The sequence below is a fragment of the Podarcis cretensis genome (assembly GCF_951804945.1).
Source record: "Podarcis cretensis genome assembly, chromosome: 13".
Lineage (NCBI taxonomy): Eukaryota > Metazoa > Chordata > Lepidosauria > Squamata > Lacertidae > Podarcis > Podarcis cretensis.
The window spans coordinates 27282128-27308512 of NC_137182.1; the positions used below are offsets into that span (position 1 = coordinate 27282128).

General features: G+C 45.0%; 1 protein-coding gene across 1 annotated transcript in view; it reads right to left on the minus strand.

Moving 5' to 3' along the window:
- Positions 1-496: 496 nt before the first annotated feature.
- The window catches only part of IGFBP4 (insulin like growth factor binding protein 4), a 41606-nt gene continuing 15717 nt past the window's right edge, over positions 497-26385 (minus strand). Inside the window, exons 2-4 of the mRNA XM_079948900.1 lie at positions 6092-6258; positions 3850-3984; positions 497-2685 (exon numbers count right to left, since the gene is read on the minus strand). Coding sequence (XP_079805026.1) covers positions 2551-2685; positions 3850-3984; positions 6092-6258 — 437 coding nt within the window. The 3' untranslated portion in view covers positions 497-2550. The remainder of the gene's footprint in view (positions 2686-3849; positions 3985-6091; positions 6259-26385) is intronic.

The window sequence follows — 26385 nt, forward strand, 5'->3', positions numbered from 1 at the left end:
GGGATGCAAACCATCAGTGTAGCTCCTCTGTATGCAGAAGTTGAGAGAAGTGCAGTGAGGAACTCCAACCAGCAGATGGCAGCAGAGAGGTGGCTGCAGGGTTGCAGGAGGGAACCCCCAACAGGTGGCAGGAGATGATGGTTTCTGGGGAAGATAGTAGGAATTGCCAAGCCAGGTATAGGGTAGCTCTAAGCTTCCCCTCCTAGGTGGCTTTCAGCAATAGTGATTTCAGCCAGTAGTGTTTCAGCCTGTGAAGTTAAGTGAAGCATTCTACAGGAGACCCTTTGTTCTTCTGTCCCTCACAGAGAGAGAAAGACTCCTTTTCCCTGACCAGATAAGTGATTCCTCCTCTTCAGGTTTATATTTGGGGCTTTTTGAATGTAAGCTCCTCACCTCAGGGCAATGATAGGAGATTTCCATTTCTCTGGAAGCGGCCACTCGTAGTACTGAGTTTAGTTTTTGTTTTTGAATGAGAGAGAGAACAGGAGACTTGCAATATCTTTGTGACATTTCCTTTATTTACAAATATACAAGCATACAAGTGGAAGCAAACGGGCACTCCAACTGCAGGTAGGATATCTTTCGGAGAGCAACTGGAGCACTTCTCCAAAATGGCATTCATAGATTTCGGCTCACGCCACGTAAAAATCCTCAGAGCTCCCTGGAGCCATTCAGATGTAACACAAAATCATGGCTTGCTGTTACACGATGACCATGCCCTGAGTAATTTTAAGTTTGCGCACTCTCTTCTCCTTCTCTCGCTTACCTATGTACAGCTATGCTTTTGATCTTTGCTGTGGCAAACCCCCTCCTCTGAAAGTGTAGTTTACATTGGGAGGAAATCCCCCATTGGTGCTAACATGGGGAGGTTTTCTCCAAATATTAGCTTTAGAGGACAACAGCAGGGAATGAAAAAATTAACCTCCCCCTCTGTGTCTGCTGGAATCCCAATAATTTCTCCCTGCCCACCAACCAAGACTTGAAATCCTGCATTTTAAATGCAAAGGCACATTTAACATCACACCTAGTTTGGATCTAATTGCTTCTCCTACACATCCACCACCACATACCTGCTTTTCAGGGTACTGGTCTAAGACCACCACCACCTCTCTAGGTGAATTGTCCAGGAAATACCCACAGCCATCAAAACAGGAATGGAGAGCCTGCTGCCCTCCAAATGATGTTGAACTACAAATCCCATCAGCCCCAGCCATCATGGCCGAATGGTCAAGGATGTTGGGAGTTGTAGTCTAGCAATAGCTAGAAGGCTGCAGGTTGTCTCGACCTCTTCATTTAACAAGCATTAGGATCCTTTTGCTTAAAATACCTGACTGTCATTGGGTGTCTAGATGCAAAACCATAGCAGTAGACCAATTCACAGTCATTGAGACCAGGTAAACCAGGTTACCTTATCATTGCTAAAGGAGGCTTTTCTTTATGTCAGTTCTCCTCCCACCCCCACTGCAAAGCCCAGTTTAGCTTGCTAAGAAGTGTACCAAGTATACGGACAGTTCCTCGTTGTGCTGGATGTTCCTGGTGTGGAAACGATCCACACCCGTCACGATTGATTTCGATTTGTGTGTTGCTTATTTTACCGTTTATAAATAGCTTTCCCGAGAAATGCTCAGACTAGGCGATGTACGACAATCATCACATTTTTTTAAAAAAAGAAGTTTCAATAAACAATGAAGAACAGTAATATTCACAGCAATTTTTAAAACATTGCGACCAATATATTAGCAGATAATCACAGCACTAATTGCACGCGGAAGCCTGGTAGAGAGGCAGGGCAAGAAGAGTCGCCATGCAGAAGTATAAAGTCACATGTAGACTTTAGCCCTTAGTTGAAACCCATAAGAGAGGGATCATAATGAATGTACAGGGTTGACACCAACTAGATGTCAGAAAGAGCAATATGGCTGCCTCTCCCCCAAGCCACATCTCCCTGTTTGCTGGGGTGGGAGGGTGAAGAGGACTCTGATGATGGGGATCTAGATCTTTCTCTCCAAAGCAAGGGCACTCAACATGGTGCCCTCTGAGTGTTAGGGCCCAACTCCCACCATCCCCAGCCATTGGCCATGTTGGCTGAGGAGATGGGAGCTGATGTCTAACAACTTCTGGAAGGCCATGTGTTGGCTACTGCTGCTCTAAAGGCCAAAAGCGGAAATGGGCCTACCTGGGGAGCAAACACTCTCAAAAGACCCATCCAAGTACTTAAGGTTAAAGCTTATACTGCTCCCCCACCCCCACCCCATGATGGCAAGTCAAATGGAATGTAGTTTCCAGAGAATCTGTGAAGAAGGAACCGTGGTGGCTAATTCTTACCCAATTAAACACCAGAGAGATGTGGATGGGCTAGATCATGTCAGGCTTAGATTAATGTAGTTGTGAGGGGGTAGGGGCAGGTGTAACTGCCATTATCAGTCCCCCTAAAGAACAAAAAAAAGAGAGCATTGTGGTAACATCCCCATTTGTGATCCATCTGTTCATCAAACAGCGCTATGGCAGTTCATCAAGGAAAGCCTCAGCGTCCTGTTCTCTTCAGTCAAGTCACTCTTGCACCCCATCTGCAGGTTGGTGGCAATCCAAGTCTCCCTTCAGCTCCAGGCTTCCCGGCAACTTGACCCCGGTTTTCCGATCTACACACCAACATTTCCCTCGTTGTCCATCCAACGCTGGATGACACTGAAAGGGCAAAGGAATAAAATTAGAATTGACAGTTCTTTATTAGGATTTAAAAGTACCTGATCCACCTGTGTCCACCTAGAGCCACAGGGAGAAATATATTCTCAAGCAACATTTCTCCGAAGAAAATAGTGACATCCTATTCCATAATAATAATAATAATAATAATAATAATAATAATAATATTGTTTATCCTCTACCCATCCGACTTGGTTGCCCCAGCCACTTTGGGTAGCTTCCAACATAATAAGACATTAAACATTTTTTTAAAAATCCATATACAGGGATGCCTTCAGATGTCTTCTAAAGGTTGTATAGTTACTTATCTCCTTGGCTCAGAGGTTGCATACCTCCATACCCTCCAACATTTCTCCGATGAAAATAGGAACGTCCTAAGGAAAAGCGAGGGACGCGGGTGGTGCTGTGGGTTAAACCACAGAGCCTAGGACTTGCCGATCAGAAGGTCGGCAGTTCGAATCCCTATGACGGGGTGAGCTCCCATTGCTCGGTCCCAGCTCCTGCCAACCTAGCAGTTCGAAAGCACATGAAAGTGCAAGTAGATAAATAGGTACCGCTCCAGCGGGAAGGTAAACAGCGTTTCCATGCGCTGCTCTGGTTCTCCAGAAGCAGCTTAGTCATGCTGGCCATGTGACCCGAAAGCTGTACGCCAGCTCCCTCGGCCAATAAAGCGAGATGAGCGCCGCAACCCCAGAGTCGGTCACGACTGGACCTAATGATCAGGGATCCCTTTACCTTTACCTTTAAGGAAAAGCGGGGCATTCCAGGGTCAAATCAGAAACTGGGATGGCTTCTGTAAATCCAGGACTGTCCCTGGAAAATAGGGACACTTGTAGGGTCTGGCATTCTCCGTGGCAGTCCCTAAGTTGTGGAATTCTCTCCCCACAGAGGTGCATCTGATGCCTTCACTAAACAGCTTTCAGCAATTGCTGAAGATGCACTTCTATACTTTTGGCTTTACAAGACTTGTTATGTTTTTAAGCAGGAGTTGCATTTTGGGCTCACTTAACACAGCCTGGTTATGTCTTAACTAGTAAACGCATAGCATATGCTCATGATTTATACACTAAATGATGCAGGTGAATCAAAGGGCAGACAACACAAAACTGAGGTCCACCCATCTTTCAGCCAGTGCTCCAGTATTACCTGTTTGGGGTGGAAGTTCCCATTGTGGTCACAGTTGGGAATGGGGATTATGTACAGGTCCTCGTGGGTTCTGGTTTGGGAAGCTGCTAATCTCTCCAGCGCTCTGTGAAGTTCACTCTGACATGAGCCTTGGACCTGTTGGCAAAACAGTAGGAGGCAACGGAGTCAGAATGTGGATGGCAAGAAGTGGAGAAGGGGTGGAAGCCCCAAGCAGAAGCACCACTGTGCTTGCAGCCTCCTTGTTGGAAAGGATGGAAATATCTCCAGGGCTGAACTGTATTTTTTCCAGCATAGGACAATATATAGCTGCTATGCAACAAAAATGCCCTGCTCTATCTTTGCAGCTCTATCTTAAACATAAGCTGGGGTTGTGAATCAAATGAATCAAATGAAGGCGATTGCTTTGTGAGAGTGGCCTTGATTTGGAGAAAGGCTGATGGAGATCTACACAAGCAGTGACCCACAAAGCTGAACACAACCTACCAGGTGTGTATGGTCACATATCAGTGGCTTGATAAACCCGTTTTGCTGCCTTACCTGGAATTGTAACCATGTACTGTAAACATGGTTGGTGGGCTGTGTTCTGCTTGGTAGGTCACATAAGGTGTGCTGCACATATGTAAACCAAATCACGGCGCCGTGTTGCAAAAGGATGGAAAGCTAAGGCCTCCCAATGACTTTTTTTTAATCAGCCACATTCTCTCTTGCACAGCCTTTCTCGGATCTCTGCTACTGAATTGTTCAATGGGATATGGTGTTGAAAACTTGAGATTCATAGGTCTGCTTGTAGAACTACTTCCTCTTTGTGGTACACATATGCACAAGTGACATAATCATTCTGATTTAAGTTACAGTTTTCCGGGTTGACCTGCTGCCTCTTGGCCTGCACATCCTATTTTAGCAACAACTGTAAGAAAAACACTGGGCCTAATTTGTATAGTAGAGTGCTTGGTATCTGGTGGGCGGGCCTTGTGTCTTCTGCTCCGGAATTGGCCCCTCCCTTCAGTGTGTGTTCCGTTAAGAATGTCAGTTAAGAGGGACTAACGGCCACTTCTTGTTTCTTGCCTCACATTTGCCTCATGATGCTGCATTTAGTTTCTCTCAGACATGTTATTTTGTTACAGTTTTCTCTCAGTTTATTATTAAATCTTGTTTATGTTTACGTGAGCCACTTATTTTGTTCAAAGAAAAAGAAACTGCTGAAGAATAGTGGAATATCCTAAACTTGGTTGAATGAGGGGATATTCCTAGTTTGCCAGGAGGATTGATTTTGTAAATCATCCCACCTCCACAACAACTTGTACATTTCTACAGAACCATGCTCCCTGCTTTTAACATTAACATGTGATTTAGAAAATTCCATGGCTTCATTCAAAGCACACTGGAGTTTTCTTGAATTATTATTGTTTAGAATTTTATATATATATATATATATATATATATATATATATATATATAAACACACCCTACTTGCCATACGTTCGGGTTTTCCCGGACATTTTGCCAATTCAGCAAAAATCTGCCTGGATGCCATTTTGCTGCCCAATTCCCAGATGTGTCCAAGAATACTTGGACATTTGGCAGCCCTAGTTGAAGCAAATTGGATGATGCCTTTGTTAAAGCCATTGAGAGGCAGAAATGTTGCTTTACTTAGCTCTGCTGTGAAATAAGGAACATGTGGCTCTTCAGATGCATTTGGACTACAATTCCCAACCTCCTTGACCACTGGCTATGCTGTCAGGGGCCAATGGGAATTGGGGTGCTTCCATTTCGGGGTGGAATTCAATCATATACTGGCAAATTCAGGTTGTGCAGTTGAAGTTGATTCAGAGCTCTTGTACAACAAACCCTGCACCCACCCCCCACCCCCAATAGGGACTTTTTGCAATAAGGAAAGAAATGGGGAAATGCACTGGGTAGTGTAGGATGACACTTGCTTGTGGCAACACTATATAACCTCCCCTCAAGCTAATCAGAAAAATGCTCAGTAAAGAGCCATTGCCATTTCACCTCCCCACAAACTCTGGCCATAACCCTGATCCAAAAGCACATTGAAGTGCTCCAAAATCAGGACAAAATGTTCATTAAATGGCTCATTTAGAAGCAACCTTGGAGTCCAACAACTGGAGGGCCAAAGGTTTAAAGGAACAGCAAAGTCAGGCGACAGAAGTGGAGGTACCTAATCTGCTCAGATGGTGGCTTTTCGTTCCCCCACCCCTGAAGAGAAACCAGGACACCTCACCATTGGCCGGGTGTCCTCCCGGATGGGCAGGTTCCCACTGGTCCTCATTTTGACAACAGTGTTTATCCGCTCGCGGTTCCTTGCTTGCTGCTTCTGACGGCATTTTCTGTCTTGGATGCTGCAGGGGCTGAAGTTGATGGTGGGCGGGAGGTCAACCTCCTCGGGATCTAAATAGGAATGAAGTCACAGCGGCATGAAAATAATTGCCAGAGGGGATTTGTTTTAGGGGCTGGAGCTTGCAAAGAGCAATCTCAACACGTTTTTGAGGACATGCACACCCCAACAGTTAGCCGCCGCGTCGGTTGCATTACAGGGAATGTCAGTGTGGGGGCTTCCTAAGTTTCCAAAAGATTCTCCTCTTTCCCTGCAGTTCTCACTGTGAGGAAGCCAGGCACATTGACTATGCAGCTCATGCTGACCATTGTCGGATGTGTGGACCAGCTGGTCCTGCATGTTTGAAACAAGGCGATATGCTCAAGCAGATTGGTGCAGTTCCTAAGAGGAAATATATCTCAGGTTCAAGGCCTGTGACTGAGAAACCTTGCCCTGTTCACCTACCATTGCAAATCTGTCTGGGGTGCAAAGCAAATTATCCCTGCATGTTCCTAGCACTGAAAGCAGGTTCCATAGCTAATCCCCGGCTGAGGTTTTGCTCAAAAGCAAGCACCCCTGGAGTGGCGAGGCAGAGGCATTCTGCACATGCTCCGAGGCTAATACTTCAAATATTCCAGCGATGGCAATCAAAAGAGGAGCTGGGCCTGTGTCTTGGCTGAAATCAAGTCTTAGAGAGGATGTGTGGCTAGCAAACTGGGCCACGAAAGGTATTTTTTTGCCAACCCTGCTCTGAGTTGGCCCACATACAAGCCTTTCATGGATTGCCTCAGCCTCCCTCCCCTCCATCCTTTCTCTCTTCTAAAGCCTGCCCAGTTGGCTTCCTCTGAGTTTCCAAAGTATGGCTGTTCTCCCTTTAATCCCTCTTTTCCAAATGGGCCGCATCCAAGTTTCCATTCATTTATGTGCAACTTTGGATCAATTTCTCGTCAGCTAACAAACACTGGAGATGCGGCTTTGCTTGCCTGTAGAGCAAAGGGAACAGGGTTTTTTCCTGTAGGTAAGATCTCTGCTGTTCCCTTCCAAAAAAAACCATAGGAGGCAAACTTCACAAGAGGCTGAAGAGATAGGATAGAAGTCTATTTTACAAAAACTCTCCTGTTTTCAGTTATTACACTTAACCTGTTTTGAGTGTCAACTCTTCGTCAGATTCAGTAGTCTCCTTATGAGGGGTTCCTCTGTAGAAAACTCACACTGACCTTGTTAATACTTCATTCTAAACTATGGTTTGGCCCAGGACAGGGGACCTTTCGCCTTTCAAGTGTTTCTGAACTACATCTCCCATCAGCCCCAGCCAGCATGACCGTGGGGGTTATAGTGCAACAGCAACTGGAGGGCCAAATGTTTCCAACCCCTGGTATATCATGGCATGCAGAAGCAAGACCTTTAGCTCTTCATCTGAACCCTCTTTTGGGTGCCCCTTCTGAGGGAGGCCTGAAGGATGGTGGCAAGGGGGGAGAGCCTTTGCAGTTGTAGGTCTTCGTCTGTGGAATTCTCTCCCCAGTTAGGTCCACCTGGTGCCATCATTAATTTATTTCTGGTGCCAAGTTTAAAAAAAACCAAAAAAACTCCCTCCTCCCAGGCATTTGATAGATAATGGTGATTTTGCTATATGAATACAGTATATGGTTTTGCTGCTGTTTTATTGGCTCCCTTCTCTGGATTATTGCATGTCTTTTATGGTAATAGATGGTTCTTTTTTCTAATGTTATTATTATTATTTATTACCAACCTAAAGTCTCCAGTCAGGTCATAACCATTTACAATACATTAAAAACATTTTAAAACAAATCACCATCACAACAATAGAGTAGATCTTACAAATATACCTCTCAGGTGCCAAATGCCAGAGTAAATAAGGCTGGGCAATATCTGGTTTTCAACATTGTGATATATTACCAGCTAAACATTACAATACAGTGGTACCTCCACTTCTGAATGGGATCCATTCCAGAGCTCCGGTCGGATCCCAAAGGATACGTAACTGGAGGTGCACGTAAGTAGAGGTACCACTGTATACCGATATATCACAATGTTTGAAATAAGGATGGACCTATGTAGAGGCATTGGCTGGCTTCACGGTTTTTCCCACATTGTGTTTTTTGCATAGCACGCACACACACACATCATGAATAATAATATATTGCCAGGTCAAAAATTATGAAACCGATATCACACTATGGATTTCAAACCAGTTTTGGTCGATATATCATCCAGCCCATATCATTCCGCATTCACCAAAAACTGTATAGTGAAGGTGCCAGTTGCACCTCTGTGGAGAGGGAGTTCCACAGTTTAGGGGCTGCCACAGAAATGACCTCTCCCAAGCAACATCTCCCCCCAGCATCTGGGGGGCGTCAGGCCCCCCCCAGTGGGCCCCCTCTCCTTTCTTAACACACAAGAGGCTCTGTAGGGAAGGAGGTGGTCTTTCAGACATCTGGAGCTTACCTTCAAATTTTGTAAGTCACTTAATGTCTCTTTATGCAGCAAGCAACTAATAAATGTAATACTAATGTGTTCTGTTCCTGGTGTACAGCCGAGGGAAAGATCTTATGAGCTTTCGTTTCCACTTTTTTTATGTCATTGGGACCCAGAATTGCAGTTACCATAAACGGTGGTTAAATTCAACCTAAATTGCACTAGGGAGGATAGTCAGCCTCAGAAACCACGGTTTGAAGTTGGCTTGTTTGAAACTAACCGTAGTTAATAGAAACTGGAGTTTGTCATTCCAAGTGACATAACTTATCCAAATCAAAAGCTCCTGAGCTCCTTCCTTTTGTTGCTCAGCAGAAGAGAGAGGATGAGGACAAGCCCAAGGCTTGCTGTGGCTCGTTCCTGCTTGTACACCTCCACAAAGACGCAGCTGCTATGCTCTTCCTTGTTCCCCCTCAACCTTATAACCTCCAAATCTGCTTAGTTGGGATGCATTGTATGATCCCAGCCTCCCACTGAAGACAGCCAGAGAAGGCCTGTTCAGAATCGCTATCCATCATCTATGGGGGCAAGTTTGATGAGACATTCATCCTTTTTTCTAATATATGCTGAGCTTTCAAATTCTTAAAATTCTGCTGTTCAGGAGCCAGACTGCGTATGCATAACCAGCAGAAAATGCAGCGAGGTTGTTTCCTCCTGCCGTGTTTCAAATCGCATTTGCACGTGACTGTGCACATCAGTGTAGCTGAATGTGTTTCCAAACCACCTGCTGTCTGTCCAGACCAGCGGGTGGTGATGGGGCTTGAATGTCTTTGCATGGCTTTTTGTTTTCAAATCAGATTAAAGCTGGTTTGAGAGGAAATGCATCAATACATAGTATTTCTCAAGAAACTACAGGGTAGATGTGGATTGTGGCCAACTTTGCAAACCAGCAATGGGACTGCACTGAAGGCAGAGTAAACGGGAGTGTGTACACAGCCTTTATGTTGCACTACGGAGGATAGTCATTTGTATTTGCTAAATTAGCAGATACATATTTTTTAGGCACTAGGCAAAGGTGTAAGTTGAAGTGTGTGTTTTCATGAGGGAATGGGTCACATGTGTGAGAATTTAATGAGACATGCCAACTCAGCCACCAAAGCCTCATGAAAGTTAGTTTTCTCTGCACTTTGCTCTCTTCTGTTGTGAGGGGCTATTATTTTGCCTCATGTTAAACAGGTATATCTAATATAACCTGAGAGAGACAGACTGGGATTAAGGGTATGAGGAGCCTAAGGCAAATAGGAATGAAGAAGCTAAGTTACACTACTTCATACATTCCCTCTTCTACAAAACTATCGAAGGTAAATTATCATTGCAAATTTGGTTACCCTTGCTCTGGGCCCTGGAGGTGCTACTTGGGTCACATTACCCCTACACCAATTGAAGCACATAGCCTTTTTTTTTTTTTTTTTTTTTTTTTGACCACACATCCTCACGTTCTGAGTGAAATGGTTGAGGAAGTGCCATTAGCTAGACAAAATCAGCACCTGAGGAGCCAGTGAGCAGAAGCAGCAGCAGAAGAAGAAGAAGAGGAGGAGGAGGAGTTTGGATTTGATATCCCGCTTTATCACTACCCTAAGGAGTCTCAAAGCGGCTAACAATCTTCTTTCCCTTCCTCCCCCACAACAAACACTCTGTGAGGTGAGTGAGGCTGAGAGACTTCAGAGAAGTGTGACTAGCCCAAGGTCACCCAGCAGCTGCATGTGGAGGAGCAGGGAATCGAACCTGGTTCACCAGATTACGAGTCCACTGCTCTTAACCACTACACCACACTGGAAAGGAGATTGTTGCCTTTCATTTTCCACAAGTGCTGGGTGAGAAGCAGCACCTTGCAAGCCCAAGCTGGCCTGCAAAGGGGATGAAAGGGGCCAGAGTAATGTGGGCATTGTAAGTGGCTTATGGGCTGTAAGTCGGCCATCTCAAATATATGCCACCAGGCTTCAATAATCAGCAGTGGCTGCAGGTTTATTTTGGCTCCTCCCGTTGCTGTTACCTGTGCTGCCATTATCTGCCCTCCTGCCCCTCTTCAGTGGCACGTCCAGCTCAGTCTTCCTGACTGTAGATCTACCCACTCCCACCCCAGGCCCAAAGAGAGAAGCCATGTTGGCTGGAATCAGACTGACACTGGAGAAAGAAAGAGGGCTGGCAGGATATTTCATGTTTGAAATGTCTGCATGCTCAGTATCTGCTTTCTCTTACTCTCCTTGGGGGCAGCCTAGCCCACCTTGCCACCTGAGGCAAAACAGGAATTGCTGCCGCCTGGCACACTCCGCCCTAGCTCTCGCCAAATCCAGCAGGAATTGGGGCACTTCTCAAAGTGTTGCTGCTAGCTTGGCTTCTCAGCTCTGCCTCTCCTCCAGCCCATACTGAGACCAGCACTGATTGTTATCAACCCTAAGCAAAACATGGGGGTAGGTGAGTCAGCTCTACATTAGGAATCTCTTTACCTACCACCTGCAGGGAGGGTTAAAAAATAAATAAAGGATTTCATTGCAACAGCAAGGTACCTAGGATTATCAGCAGATAGTCGTGACAATCCCAGGCAATTTGGGACAGACAGCAGGACTCTGCAAAGCACTATGCACGTTGATGGCGCTGGAAATAATGGTGGTGACGACGGCAGCACCTTGAACATCTTAGCTTTTGTTGAAAAATAAGCTTCTAGCCCATATGACTACGGGAGAAAAACAGTTGCTGACATCATAGGAAGTGGGTATGGGCGAGCAGGACTTTCAGTGGACATAGAATAGATCATGGGTAGGCAAACTAAGGCCCAGGGACTGGATCCGGCCCAATCACCTTCTAAATCCAGCCCGCGGATGGTCCAGGAATCAGTGTGTTTTACATTAGTAGAATGTGTCCTTTTATTTAAAATGCATCTCTGGGTTATTTGTGGGGCATAGGAATTCATTCATTATTTTTTTCCAAAATATAGTCCGGCCCCTCACAAGATCTGAGGGACAATGGACCGGCCCCCTGCTGAAAAAGTTTGCTGACCCCTGGAATACATTGTCACTCAACTGCATAGCTTCCGGATGCTGGCTTCTATACTAGCAGCACATCTACTGACAATCTCCTCCGTTTCGCCCCAGTCTCCAAAATCTTTGAAAGCCTGGCTCTGGGAAACAAAATAAATGGTACAAAGCAAGAAAACATAAGCCACATGCAGAGTTTATTCTGCAGGATCTAAGGCTCTTTGGTGTAGCGCTTGACTTCCATTAGTGCCAAATGTTAGGGATCCTAAAACTGTCTCTTAGGTAATAAAGCCCAAGCTGTGTCTCTCTGGAAAGACTCAGGGTTTCCTAAGGTGCTCTGACTTTACAGCAAGGAAGTGTGTATTGATAATGCCTCTGGCTAAGATTACATGTAAACACTGTCTGTTTACGCAGAGCCCATCTTTGGTTTTCTGTTGGTGCTAATTGCATTTAAATGCTTGTGACTGGGTGCAAGACAAGCAGGAAGGAAAGTGGGGAAGCAGCAAACCTATTTTAAACGGGGGGGGGGGGGGATGTGTGGAAGTGGGCCATAATATCTCACATCAAAAACCTGATATCAGCAGTACAGTTTAACAAACAATACACTCGTTCTCATACTGAAATAATAACTAAAATAAGTCATCCGGAAGAAAAAGCAATGTATTTTGAGCCAGCGACTGATGAAGGGCATTAATAATAAGGTTTCCGTTAAGTGAGGAGAAATAAATCTGAATCTGTCAGGAGTGCATGTATATTGCCTTCTTGGGCTGCCAGAAAAGTGGGAAATGCAACCCACAGCTCATAAAAAGGAATCAGATTCCTCCCTGTCCCCTCATTCTTCAAACCTGGCAAGTTAACCAGCATAATTATTATATCCCGTAATCCATCTACCGGTTCAGGGTAGAGGAAGTAACCACTTCCCTTACAAGCTAAATCCACTTTGACTGCCAACAAAATACTGAAAAATAGAGCTTTATGTGGAAGCAGTGGGCTCTCAGATGGCAACAAATGAAACAGAACGATGTTAGGACATTTCTCTGTTGGCCTATGTAGAATAAAGCTGTGTGTTTGTAAAATCTGTTCCCAATAAGTCTGTTTCAGTGGGTGCTCTCACCAAAAACAGTGAAAAATCTCCAACAGCCCACACATTTTCCAACTACCAGTGCTATAATGAAGTTGAATTAGATGCAGCTTGAAAAGTCTTGCAGACCAGCAACTAATAATATTACATTCTAGGCTCCTGTTGCTATTTTATTAGTGGGATTCAAGCGGATACAGGCAAATTCAAGTTATTAAATTAAAGCGGATTTTGCACTTTTGCACAACAAACCCACTTCTTATTTAAAACAAAAACAAAAAACCCACAGACTTTCTGCAATAAGGAAAGTGATGAAAAAATGCACAGGAAATTATAGGATGGCAATTGCTTGACATGACATTGTACAACAGAACTTTCCAAGCTTTTCATTTTGATGACACACTTTCTTGACATGCATCATTTCGCAATTCAGTTTTACTAGCAAACCGGAGGTTAAACTAACCCCTTTCCCACCCTGGGAGGATCACGGGGAGCATTCGCACAGCACACCTACAGACTGCAAGCTGACACACGTAACATGTCGCGACACACAGTTTGGAAAGCTCTGCTACACAACCTCCCTGTAAACAAAATAAAACAGAGAGGATACAGAGAGACGTTTGGAGGGAAGGCAAGCTGGATCTGGAATTTGCCTTAATATTGACAGATGTCTTCTGATGAAATTTAAGTACGCCAAAGTCAGGAAAAAGAATGGGAAGTAGTCCCATTGTTTATCTGCAAAATAGGGTAGATATTGGTACATTAGCCAAAGAATAAACGCCAAAGAATAAACGGACATAAATCCGACATCAGGAACCACAAGACAGAGAAACCAGTAGGAGAACACTTCAATCTCCCAGGACATTCTATACAAGATCTCAAAATAGCTGTTCTATTACAAAGGAATTTCAGAAATAGACTGGAAAGAGAAGCTGCTGAATTGCAACTTATCACCAAACTTAAAACCATGGAGAGACCTGGTCTGAACAAAGACATTGGATTCTTATCTCATTATACATGACAAAGCCATTTTTCACCTTCTCACCCCTTGCTTTTTCCTGTAAGACCTATTGCAGTCGTTAAGAGTCGTCAACAGGCTCATCACAGCTATCTGCCAATCACCCAATCCCACCACCCTTCTGAGTAATACCCCTCCCCACCTTCTCACTATATAGAAGGGTCTGGTGACTTCTGTTTCAGTGTATCTGAAGAAGTGTGCATGCACACGAAAGCTCATACCAAGAACTAACTTAGCTGGTCTTTAAAGGTGCTACTGGAAGGAATTTTTTAATTTTGTTTTGACTATGGCAGACCAACACGGCTACCTATCTGTAACTGGTACATTAGCAGGCTTTGATTAAACGCTTGCAAATAGTAGAGATGGAGATAAAATTTGAAGAAAAAAGTAATAGTTAAGCATAGATGTAGAATGCAGAAGGTTGTGTTAAATGATATTCTAGACGCTTAAATTATATTTGTGTTAAATAATGGTAAATGATTTGAAGTGTTAGTAAGTTTTGATTACTGTGTGTAATTATTAGAAAATTGGGTAAACGGTTATGAAAAGGTAAGAGAATTTTGTTTATATAAAGAACCAGAAGAGGAGATGGAGGGAAGTCCGAAGATTCTTGGAATCTCGAAGAAAAGGTTTTGAAGAGATATTGCTACACATGAGGATTGGGGGGTAAAAATGTTCTTTTTTATTGGTGTTAATGTGGAAAAAGTAGAGACATCACCTTGCCAACCAAGGTCCGTATAGTAAAAGCTATGGTTTTCCCAGTAGTGATGTATGGAAGTGAAAGCTGGACCATAAAGAAGGCTGATCACCGAAGAATTGATGCTTTTGAATTATGGTGCTAGAGGAGACTCTTGAGAGTCCCATGGACTGCAGGAAGATCAAACCTCTCCATTCTTAAGGAAATCAGCCCTGAGTGCTCACTGGAAGGACAGATTGTGAAGCTGAGGCTCCCATACTTTGGCCACCTCATGAGAAGAGAAGACTCTCTGGAAAAGACCCTGATGTTGGGAAAGATATGGGGCACAAGGAGAAGGGGACGACAGAGGACGAGATGGGTGGATAGTGTTCTCGAAGCTACCAGCATGAGTTTGACGAAACTGCGGGAGGCAGTGGAAGACAGGAGTGCCTGGCGTGCTCTGGTCCATGGGGTCACGAAGAGTCGGACATGACTAAACGACTAAACAACAACAATGTGGAATTAAATTGGGGGGGGATATTTAACAAGAAAAAACAGAATACTCCGCAGACAGACCAGGGTTCAAATCCCTATTCAGCTATGCAGCTTACTGGAGTGCCTGGGGCCAGGAAGGGTTTCCCAGCCTACCCTACCTCGCAGGGTTGTTGTGAGGATAAATGGGGAGGTGGGGAACCATGTACATCACAAAGAGATCTTTGTGGGTAGGAACATAAGAAGAGCCTGCTGGATCAGGCCAGGGGGCCTACCTAGTCCATCATCCTGTTCTTACAGCAGCCAACCAGACGCCTGTGGGAAAAACCATAAGCGGGATTTGAGCACAAGAGCGCTCTCCCCTTCTGTGACTTCCAGCAAGTGGTATTCAGAAACATTACTGTACTGCCTCCAACTGTGGAAGCAGAGCATAGCTATCAAGGCTAGGAGACACTGATAGCCCTCTTCTCAGTGAATTTGTCTAATCTTTTAAAGCCCATCTAGGTTGGTGGTCATCACTGCCTCCTGTGAGAGCAAGTTCCACAGTCTGAATATGCACTACAGTATATGAAAAAGTACTTTTTATCTGCCCTGAAGCTTCCAACATTTAGCTTCATTAGATGTCTCTGAGTTCTATGGTTACGAGAAGGGAGAAAAGAATTCTCTATCCACTTTCTTCACGCCGCACATAATTTTATAAACTTTGACAGTGCTTTTTCCTCCCGGGGGGAAAAGTTGTTTAGGGGCACTCTCATTTTGACTCAAGAAAATCATCATTTTATAGCTCAAATCGGGAAAAAGAAATACAGTGGTACCTACAGTTGCAGACAGGATCTGGAGGTCCAGTCCGAAACCTGAGGACTTCTTCTGCTCATGCGCTATTGCGCATGCAGCAAAACCCGGTAAAATACTTCCGGGTCTGCTGCGCGCACATCCCGAAGTTTACATAAACAGAGGGTTATATAAATGGACAAAAGTACAAAGATTCACAAAATGTTTAGGGGTATGCGTACCCCTGTGTACCCCCCCAGAAAAAAAGCACTGAGCTTTGATCATGTCACCTCTTCCTCGCATTTTCCCTAAACTAAAAAGTCCCAAACACAACACCTTTTCCTCTTACGGGGAATTGCTCCACCCCCTTGATCATTTGGGATGCCTTTTTCTGAATCTTTTCCAAATCTCCAATAATCTTTTTGAGGTGAGCTGACCCAAACTGTAAATAGTATTCAAAATGCAGTTGAACCATTGATTTGTATAACAGCTTGATATTGGCAGTTTTATTTTCAACTCCTTTCCTAATGATCCCTAGTATGGAATTTGACTTCTCTGCAGCTGCTGGATACCGGATCGATGTCTTCACTGAGCTATCTTCTATGACCTCAAGGTCTCGAACATAGATGTGAAATTAAATATTTTTTTGCTATGACATGCATACTTATTACATTGAATTGCATTTGTCATTTTACTGCCCATTCTCTGGGTTTGGAAAGATCTTTTTGGAGTGCTTCACAATTTCTCTTTGTTTCGGTAACCCTGAACAATTTATTATCAGCAGCAAACTTGGCCACCATGCTGCTCATTCCTAACTCTAGATGGTTTATGAACAAGTTAAAAAGCACAGGTTCCAAAACTGATTCTCGGGGGACTCCACTTTCTACATCTCTTCAATTGGAGAACTGTCCATTTATTCCTATACTTTACTTCCTGCAACTTAACCAATTCCTGATCCACAAGAGGACCTCTCATCTTATTCCCTGACTACTAAGCATCCAATATCAACCCATTCGCCTTATGTGCTTGATATTCTCAAAGAACTTTAATAAGTTTGTGAAACAGGACTTGCCCTTTCAGAAACCATGCTGGCTGTGCTTCAACAAGGCTTGTTCTTCTGTATGCTTGTTTATTTTATATTTCCACCAGTTTTCCTGGGACAAACGTTAAACTAACTCTCCTGTAATTTCCAGGATTCCCCCCTGGATCCCTTTTTTAAAAAAATTGGGTTATATTGGCTACTTTTCAATGCTCAGGGATGGAGGCTGATCTGAGTTACATATTTTGTTAGAAGACTATCAATTTCACATTGCAGTTCTTTGAGAAAGCTCAGGTGGATGCCATCCAGCTCTGGTGATTTGCCAGTTTTAAATTTTAGGCCTAGAACTTCATCTCTCATCATCACTGTCTGCATTAATTCCTCTGACTTGCCTTCTACAAAGATGAGGAGTCTTCAAGGTTCTCCTAACAACTTTCAGCAGCCTTATATAACTACAGTTCCCAGGATTCTTTAGAGGACACCGTGACTGTACAAAGTGGTATGACGCTGCTTTAAATGTATAATGCAGATGAAGCCTATGAAGAGGTGGTGGAGTGACATTTTGGGAGGCCAGGCTCTGGCACCATGCCTCTTCACCTCCACACCTGGATGAACCTTCATTTCCCTCCACACCAAAGGTGGGAAACCTTTTTCAAAACAAAGACTGCATTCCTTTCTTAGGCAGCCTTTCTGGGGCAACATGCCAATGGCAGTCAGATGCAAAAGAAGGCAGAGCAATGAAGGTGAATTTTACTGTTGTATAGTAAGCTGCTTTCTGCAGGCACTCAAACCTCTCTCTGTCATCCAACCGGGCAAGCAAGAAGCATTATCTGAATTCAAGGACACATTTCAGGCCAGCAAAAACACTCGAGGAGGGTGGGAAGCAGGACCAGTGAGGGATGATAGCCTAGGGAAAGGCACAGTGGCTGGTGAGGGTCCCAAGGGCCAGATTAAGAAGCCTGGCCACCTTTAACCCTCTGAGCTCTATCCTTGGCCATTTTAGCACAATAGTCTGTGTCTCTGTTTGCACAAAACCATCTATCTTAAATTAAATCATCATCATCTGCACTATTTCAACTAAGAATGAAAAAGCAGCCAAAGAGTTAAGATTCCCAGCAGAAGCTGAAGAGTTAACAACACAGGCAACAGGCTTTCATAAACATTATTGTTGGCTCGGTGCCCCCCCACCCCCCGCTTTTGGTGGGTGAGGCCATATGTGCTTGCGGTGGTGTCCATATGTGTTTGTGGTGGTGTCCTTCCCTCCCTGCCTGATTTCTTCCTGCCTGCTGACCCAGGGCTATGGCTACCCCCACTGTCTCTCCAGACACCCCCCCCCATTTTAGCACCCTGCAATGTTTTTAAAAGGCAGCTTTTAGGGAGCTGGGGTCGTAGTGGGGGGAATGAGGTGAGGCACCCGCTGAGTGGGTCTTGGCACCGTTTGAAGAGCACAGCGGGCTGGTGCCATCGCCCCCCCCCCCCAGGCTGCTGGTACCAGACCATGGAATAGGTGTTCATCGAGGTGGACATGCCTCAGGGGATCCACGCAAGGAGTGTCGAGGATGAAGCAACATGTACACTAGAGGACCAGGAACTGATACAAATCACCTTGACAAAAAAGACAACAAGTTCTTTGCTTGAGAATGAGTATGCTGCTGATCCTTGGGTCCAGAACCAGATGCAGGGGAAGCTGATGCTAGAAAGGTTCCAACAAGAGAACCCTGGATTTGACTTCAGTGGGGTATAAATTTCTGGAAGCTACAGCAAAGGAGGGCCATATTTCTCTAGTCTTGGAAGAAAGCTGTCTGTTTTTCAAATGTAAATCCCTTGAACTCAAGCAAAAATGTTGTACAATTGGCCAAAGAACTCACCTGTGAGAACTAGGCTTAAGAATAGTTCACTGCTTATTCTAGACAGCTTTTAGATCACTGAACGATAATAAAAAATGGGGGTGAAAGGCAGCTTTTAATTGGCACTCATGCAATGTGGCGAAATTGCTCAAATTTAAGAGCAAAATTAAAAACGCTAAATATAGGAAGTGGTAAAAGCATTTAAGAGGGGAGGGGTAAGGAAGCAACATCCTAAAACAACTTGAGGAATGCATCAATTGCACTTAGCGGCGGCTGCTTTGGACGCTTTGGGAGAAGTGGAGGCGTGGAGGGAGAGGAAACATCTTGTTAAAGCTGATTTAGGCTTAACCAGGCAGCAGGACCAGCCCAAGACATGCTGCTGCCTGGGACTAAGGACAGGGTGGTGCCCCACAAACCCACACCCCAAATTTCACGCACGGAAGCCAGCTGGAGCAGCAGTTGAACCTTACTTCAACACTGCCAGCAGGACAACAACAGGCCTGAGAGCAACAGACTGAGCTTACGGGGCACACACATAACCTTGTCTTCTAAGGCATCATTGCTATTCCCTATCCCAAACGTTCCTTGACTGAGGCAGCTGCTTCACTCTGCCCAATGACGGGGTCGGCCCTGCCAACCAGTCCCTTTATTCTCATAGCCAAAAGGTACGAACACCTTTCCCAACAGGCTGTAGGTCAAGGGTGCTCAGCAGCTACCCCAGAAAAAGCTTGGTAACCATTGTAAAAGCCATCACCCACTTCCCTCCCTCCCCTACTTCTATTTATGTGCCTCTTAAACCATAGCAATCAGAAGGCACTGTGCCAGGGAAACAGCTGCTTGAAGTTTAAAGGAGGCTGCGGTCTCCCCTGAAGAAGAGCCCTGTTGAGGGGAGATTGGCATGCGGTGCTTGCAGGCTGCCTGGGGGCATAGGCGGCTTACATCCCTGCAGTGCCACAGATTTCCTTGTGTGGATTTGGGCAGATTAGCTTAGCCTATCTGTCCCTACCTTTCCTCTTTTTTTATTGGGTTGATTTAATTCAGATTAATTCAGAAACTGTTAAGGAACCCTGGTGTCCTTTGGAAACGTTTGTCATATGAGCAGGAGCGGTGGAGAAGTTTTTCTAAAAGACACCTTGCCTGAAATTTAAGAGTTTTCCTTTATTTTGTTATTTGTTCTTCACATTTATATCCCACTTTTTCCTCTGGGGAGTTCAAGGTGGTGTACTCTTATCATTTATGCCCACTTATTCACTTTGATCTGCAGAACAGGCACTATTACAGATGCCACAGAGAGCCTGTTCCTTAGTCGTGGCCAAGTGGGGATCTGAACCTGGACTGTCCTAGTCCAACAGTCTAACCACTACACCACACTGTCTCTCTCCGAGCTGAGTGGATTCCAGGGCACAGTGCTAGTCATACAGAGGATAGATCTCTCAAGGGCTGTCTGATGTAAAAGAACCCTAAGAAGGGAGAGCAGAGCTCTTGAAGCTGCCCATCAGCAGTTGGCACCTAGATAGAACTTGGTCACAGTTCCCCCTCCTGAGGCTATGTGTTGCATTTCTGTTTAAATTAGTTATTTTTCAATTTGCATTTATACATATGAATCACTGCATGCAAAGTTCATGTAAATTAGTATCCTCTTTTGACTTCTTTTTTTTGGTGACACATTTCCTCTTCTGATTCTGATGTGTATGTGGCCACTGTATGGGGCAATATTGTGACCTACTATACACAGGTGGCGCTGTGGGTTAAACCACAGAGCCTAGGACTTGCTGATCAGAAGGTCGGTGGTTCGAATCCCTGCGACGGGGTGAGCTCCTGTTGCTCAGTCCCTGCTCCTGCCAACCTAGCAGTTCGAAAGGACGTCAAAGTGCAAGTAGATAAATAGGTACCACTCTGGCGGGAAGGTAACCGGTGTTTCTGTGTGCTGCTCTGGTTCGCCAGAAGCGGCTTAGTCATGCTGGCCAAATGACCCGGAAGCTGTACGCCGGCTCCCTTGGCCAATAAAGCAAGATGAGCATCGCAACCCCAGAGTTGGCCACGACTGGGCCTAACGGTCAGGGCTCCCTTTACCTTTACCTATTGCCTGATCAAGACTTTATTGAGCTGCATGTACGCCTGTCCTCTCCAAAACAGCCTGTGTCCTGCACTAAGCCATTAGGTGGCTTCGTATGATGACCTGTTGCATGACTCTGCAGAATCAATGTGGAAAATGTTTCCCGAAGGCAGAATGTTTGAAAACCACTGGTTTGATTATTCATCCTGAACGATTAAGTAATGCAATGTAACTGGAAAGTGGCCAGAGTTAACAGCAGTCTGTTTGTTTTTTAAGCGTTTGCGGGTATTTAAAGAAATAACAAACCTGCCTGTCCACAGTAAATTTGTGGAAAGCATTACAAATAAGGCTAGAATTGTTAAACAAACAGGAAAAAAGCCATAAAAACAGAGGAGAACCTCCTTATATGGAAGCAGTATAGTTCCAATTACCAGGTGCTGGGGGGGGGGGGGGGCACAGGACTCCATGGACTCCATGGACAGGGAACACAAAGCAGCAAATTTCAATGACTTATCCCCGCCCCCAAAAGGGGAATGGCATTATCTGTGTGAACATCAGGGCAATTGATGGGCCCTCCTTACTCTGTCAAGGGAATGAGGTGATAATGGGGCTTTCAGGTCTGTTGTGGCCGGTTAGCATAGATGAAATGGGAATGAATGGATGAATCTTTATTTGTGTCAGCCATCGGCCATAGCAATAAAACAACAATACTATATACAAAGAATAGAAATACCAATAAAAGGTCAATAATGAAATAATGAAACGGGAGAATGAGGAGGATAATCAAGCAAAGGCAAGATGCTTCTTTCCTTTTACAGGGATCCTACTTCGCACTAGCCATTTAAAATAGCAGCACTTCTTTGCAAGAGAGTTTGCACTTCTAATTAAAAGCTAAAGCTTGCAATTCAGCTGGCTGGAGACCTTTTGTCAAAGCTTGAAGTATCTTGCAAGCCGAATTTATGCAGTCAGAAGTAAACACAACAGAGTTCAGTGCAGCTTACTCCCAGGAAACTATTCACTCAGCATGGCAGTCATGCTAATCCTAATAAATTTGATTTTATGCAATGTAAAGGTAAAGTAAAAGGGACCCCTGACTGTTAGGTCCAGTCGTGGATGACTCTGGGGTTGCGGCGCTCATCTCACTTTACTGGCCAAGGAAGCCGGCGTACAGCTTCTGGGTCATGTGGCCAGCATGACTACGCCGCTTCTGGCGAAACCAGAGCAGTGCATGGAAATGCCGTTTACCTTCCCGTCGGAGCAGTACCTATCTACTTGCACTTTTGACGTGCTTTTGAACTGCTAGGTTGGCAGAAGCTGGGACTGAGCAACGGGAGCTCACCTCGTCACGGGGATTCGAACCACTGACCTTCTGATTGGCAGGTCTTAGACTCAGTGGTTTAGACCACAGTGCCACACGCAACCTGCATTATGCAATGTACTGCTACTTTTTGGTGAGTATATGCATATGTGTGTACACACACACACCCCAATACTCACACAAGCAGAAAAACAGATGTATCTTGACCAACTCTGCTGCCTGCATTTTTTGACTGTCCTTAGGCACTGTCTCTGTGAGCTCTTGCGTGTTTCCCGTTGTCAGATCGGTAGCTTCACTCCACTTATACGTTTCTTCACCAACCATATTTTCAGAGAGCCAGGGTAGGATGTTTCCACATTCAGTAGCCACGTTATAGATCATAGAATCATAAAGCTGGAAGGGACCACAAGGATCATCTAGTACAACCCACTGCAATGCAGAAATATTCCACCCAATGTGGGGCTCAGACCCACGGCCCTGAGATTAAGCGTCCCATGCTCTACCAACTGAGCTATCCGTCCTGTGTGCCCTGGTCTCCTGGATGGCCAGGCTGCCTGGCCATTGAGGAGATCCAGCATTGCACCACAGTCTGAACAGGTAAGCGTCAAGGAACCCCATGCTTAGTCCTGGCAAGTTGCAAACTGTAGCTTGTTTGACAACATGAAAGGGGAGCTGGGTGGGAGGGGGAAAGGCCAAAAGCAAATTTCAGCCGCGTAGAGTCTTGGCAATAAGCTTTCTGGGTTAAATGTGATTCCAGCGGTGGAATAACCAGATGTTGGCAGACGGGGAGGCGAGTGTCAAGAGAGCACATCTGCTTAGTTTGACATTTCTTGAAAGGGGAAGCAAGCCCAGGATGCTGTGAAGCCAGGGCATTTAAAGCTTCATATTTTGGTAGAGTAAACATTATTTCTCCCCAATGTGCGTGTGTGTGCGTGTGTGTTCTCCTTCGCTCTTCTTGCTGAACTTATCTGCAGCTGCAAGGTCGAGATGTCATGCCGCGAAGCGCACGCTCCCACGCCCGCTGCAGTCTGCATCGAATTATCGAACTCTGCGAACGAAAAGTGTTCCGTGGCGCTTTTGCTTTGAGGATGAGCAACCCTGGCAGACTGAAACAAAACTGTCTGCCAGAAGAACCCCAGGCCTCTTGCCAGCTCTTTTGAATGAAACTGAACAGGGACCCCTCTGTGGAAGCCTTTGAACATTACAGGACATGTTTTAGCACTGTCAGAGTGAGGCAGGCTAGCTCCGCAGAGGGTAGGCCTGAAATATTGCTTCTACAAGCCGTTGGAAGAAAAACACAGCTGACGACCCTCGATTATCCAGGGACGGGTATTCCATTTTATCCTGAAGATTTCAGTGTGGAGCAAATGGAAACTGAGAAGAAAAGGCAAAAAAGAAAGATATACCAAGAACAGGGCTGTCCACACAGGATACTGAAGGCTCCTCAGGCAACTGAGCACTGGTTGTGCCTTGAATTTATGTTTCTTCTTCTCAAATAGAAACCTTGGAAGAATACAGAAGAGGCTAACTTTGGGAGAGACTGATCATTGCCTTCTACTAAGCCGGCCAAAACTAAGTGTGGGATTCCATTCTTGGTTAAACACAATTCTATAAGTGGGATGTAACCAGTTTATTGGTTAGGTGTGAAGTAAGCTTGGTGTCTTTCCTGGGCACACAACCTGGCTCAACCTAGCCTTTCCCAACCTGGTGCCCTCCAGATGTTTTGGCTGACAAGGGCTATACCGCAGTGGCAGAGCATCAGCTTTGCATGCAGAATGATCCCTGGCATCTCTGGGTGGGGCTGGGAAACCCTGGAGAGCTGCTGCCTGTCAGTGTAAACAATACTGAGCTAGATGGAATGCTATAACTGTTAAGTTGTGGGTGAACATATCAGACGACACAACGATTCTTCAAACAGCTCTTGTTTATTCACAGGCCAGAACAGAACTGAACTGAAGGGTTCAGCCAGCCTGCTTATATAGAGCTCCACTACAACGCAACAGTAACCACTTTCTGTAACTATCCAATCACTGAACGTCACTTTCAATCCCTTATTTGCGTATGTGGAACTGAGTGAAAACTATCTACAGTATCCCCCTGCTGGCCCAGGGTGAAAACTTCAGTACATAACAATAATCCACTATGGCCATCAGGTTGGAGAAGGCCAATCTAACCTGAAACTGTCTGCACAGTCTCCCTCTCTCAGGTTAAAGACATTCTCAACTCTACTACCTCAGGCCCGGTTTTTACAGACATGAAGCAACAAGGGGAAATCCTGATTTAATGTTTAAAAAGTATGGTTTGGCATTTGAGGACAACAATGTCATGTGGACCCTGAAACAGAAAATGCTTGTGGGCATAAGCAACACAAGATTTCCTATCTGGAAACAACCCAGTCTTGCTTGAAGCTGTGGCTTTTCTTAGAGAAGTAGCCATTGCTGAAGAGATAATGTGAGGTGAAACTGAAATGATGGCCTGTTCTGAGATGCACTGAACGATGTACAGGACTGCCCTGCTGCAGCCCACTTCCCCTCAGGGTTAAAGTCTGGTACCAGTAGCTGGTAAAATTTCTTTTGCTGTTTCCTTTTTTCAGCCTGCCCTCCCCCTTCTGTTCATTGTTTCTCATGGAAAGGAATCTTCAAAAGAAGGGCTGCCCTCCAGAATACCAGCCAAGAGGCCTGTCAAGGCCTACGCTTGCAAATGTCAAATGATCTAAAGGTCCCTCCCTCCTTCTGAAACATGAAAGCTCCCTCAGTATTTTGCGGCATTTTTGGTTGGTTCTAAAAAATGCTGTTTCCTAGCTGTGGATTTTGGAGTTTTTTGGACCAGCACGGCTGCCTTTTTATGTCCTTCTGCCTAGACACACCTGGGAATTATAGTTCCGAAAGCCAAGCTAAGGGTTTCTCAATAACTCCTCTGCTTTATGTGTATACGACTATTACCAGGGGCCTTTCAGGGAAGCCACAGTGTCCCCTCCAACATTTCTCCAATGAAAATAGGGGCGTTCTGAGGAAAAGCAGGACATTCCAGGATCAAATCAGAAACTGGGACAGCTTCTGTAAATCTGGGGCTGTCCCTGAAAAATAGGGATACTTGGAGGGTCTGCCTTAGCAGCTGAAACAACTCCAGGCCTGGTTAAATCCATGTGGTGGCTTTTGACATGCTGGAGGACAGAAGTTAGCCTGAGTTTAACTTGTTACTGAACTTCTTTAGCACTACAAAACTTGTCAGGCTGCAGAAATAGTGGGTAGGTTAAAAAGAGTGTCTACATACCTTGTGGGATTGTGGGATAAGCTTCAAATGCATCCCCCCAAACCCCAGCCTGACCAAACTGCGTAACATGCAGAAATGTTTGTGTTTCTGGTGCCCATTACAGAAACTGCTTGGGGCAGAGGAAGTGGTCTTGGCCTGTTCTGCAAAAATTGAAGTTTCTCCCTTTCTCTCTCGATCTCCAAGAGTGTTGAATTTAAATGGGAGCAAATAAAAACATTTTGAATGGAACCAGATACAAACAGAACCTTTTTAAAATAAGGTCACTGGAACGTGGAAAGGAGGAGGAGGGAGGGAGGGAGGAATTGGCCACAACTGGGAAAGGAAATTTGATCACAGGTGCAGATCTGGAAGGAAAAGCTGGCCCTAATTTCCTAGACTGCACCATGACAAAGGCCTGATTCCCAATTTGTCAGTGTTCCTCATGCGGCAAAAGTCAGCAATCTCACATCCCAATTCCTTAAGGAAGGTTATTTGGATTCAAGAGCAGAAATAGCAGTTTTCTGGCTTGGCATCACAGAACTAATCTGCCTAGGCCTAGGTGGGATGTAGGTATGAGCTTAAAAAGAAGTAGTCACGTGTGTGTGCGCGTGTGCGCGTGTGTGTGTGTCCCTTATTTTAATCCTCATAGACCAAAAGTATAAAGTCTAGTGGTTCCAGAAAAGTCTCCCGGATATGGAGTCACCAAGTTACAGAGGACAATTTTTAAAAAGCCAAAATACTTCATATTTATAACAGGGTCTTTCCCCTTCATATAAATATATATTGCGTGAAGGTGGCTGACACCAAATCATGCCATATGTCTGTCAAGCCCAGTACTCTGCACTCCAGTTATCAGTGGCTCGCCATATTTTTAACTGCTGTAACAGAATATACTGCTTTGCCATTTATTGTCTGAATAATTAGCGTTGCCGCCTTTCCTCCCCTCACACAGCTCTTTTGCCTTTAACAGATGGAAAATCTAAATTCACCAAATGAAATTTCTCCCGGCATGCAGATGCACTTGAGGGGGCAAAGCTGCACCAGCTAATGGTTTGCTTCTCATTACAGGCACAGAAGCCCTTGTCAGCAACAAAACAAAGTTGGCAATGCTATGAATGAGGCCGCTTTAGAATTTGCAAATTTGCATGCTTCTTTACCAGCAAAGACAGGAGGAGGTCCACATGAA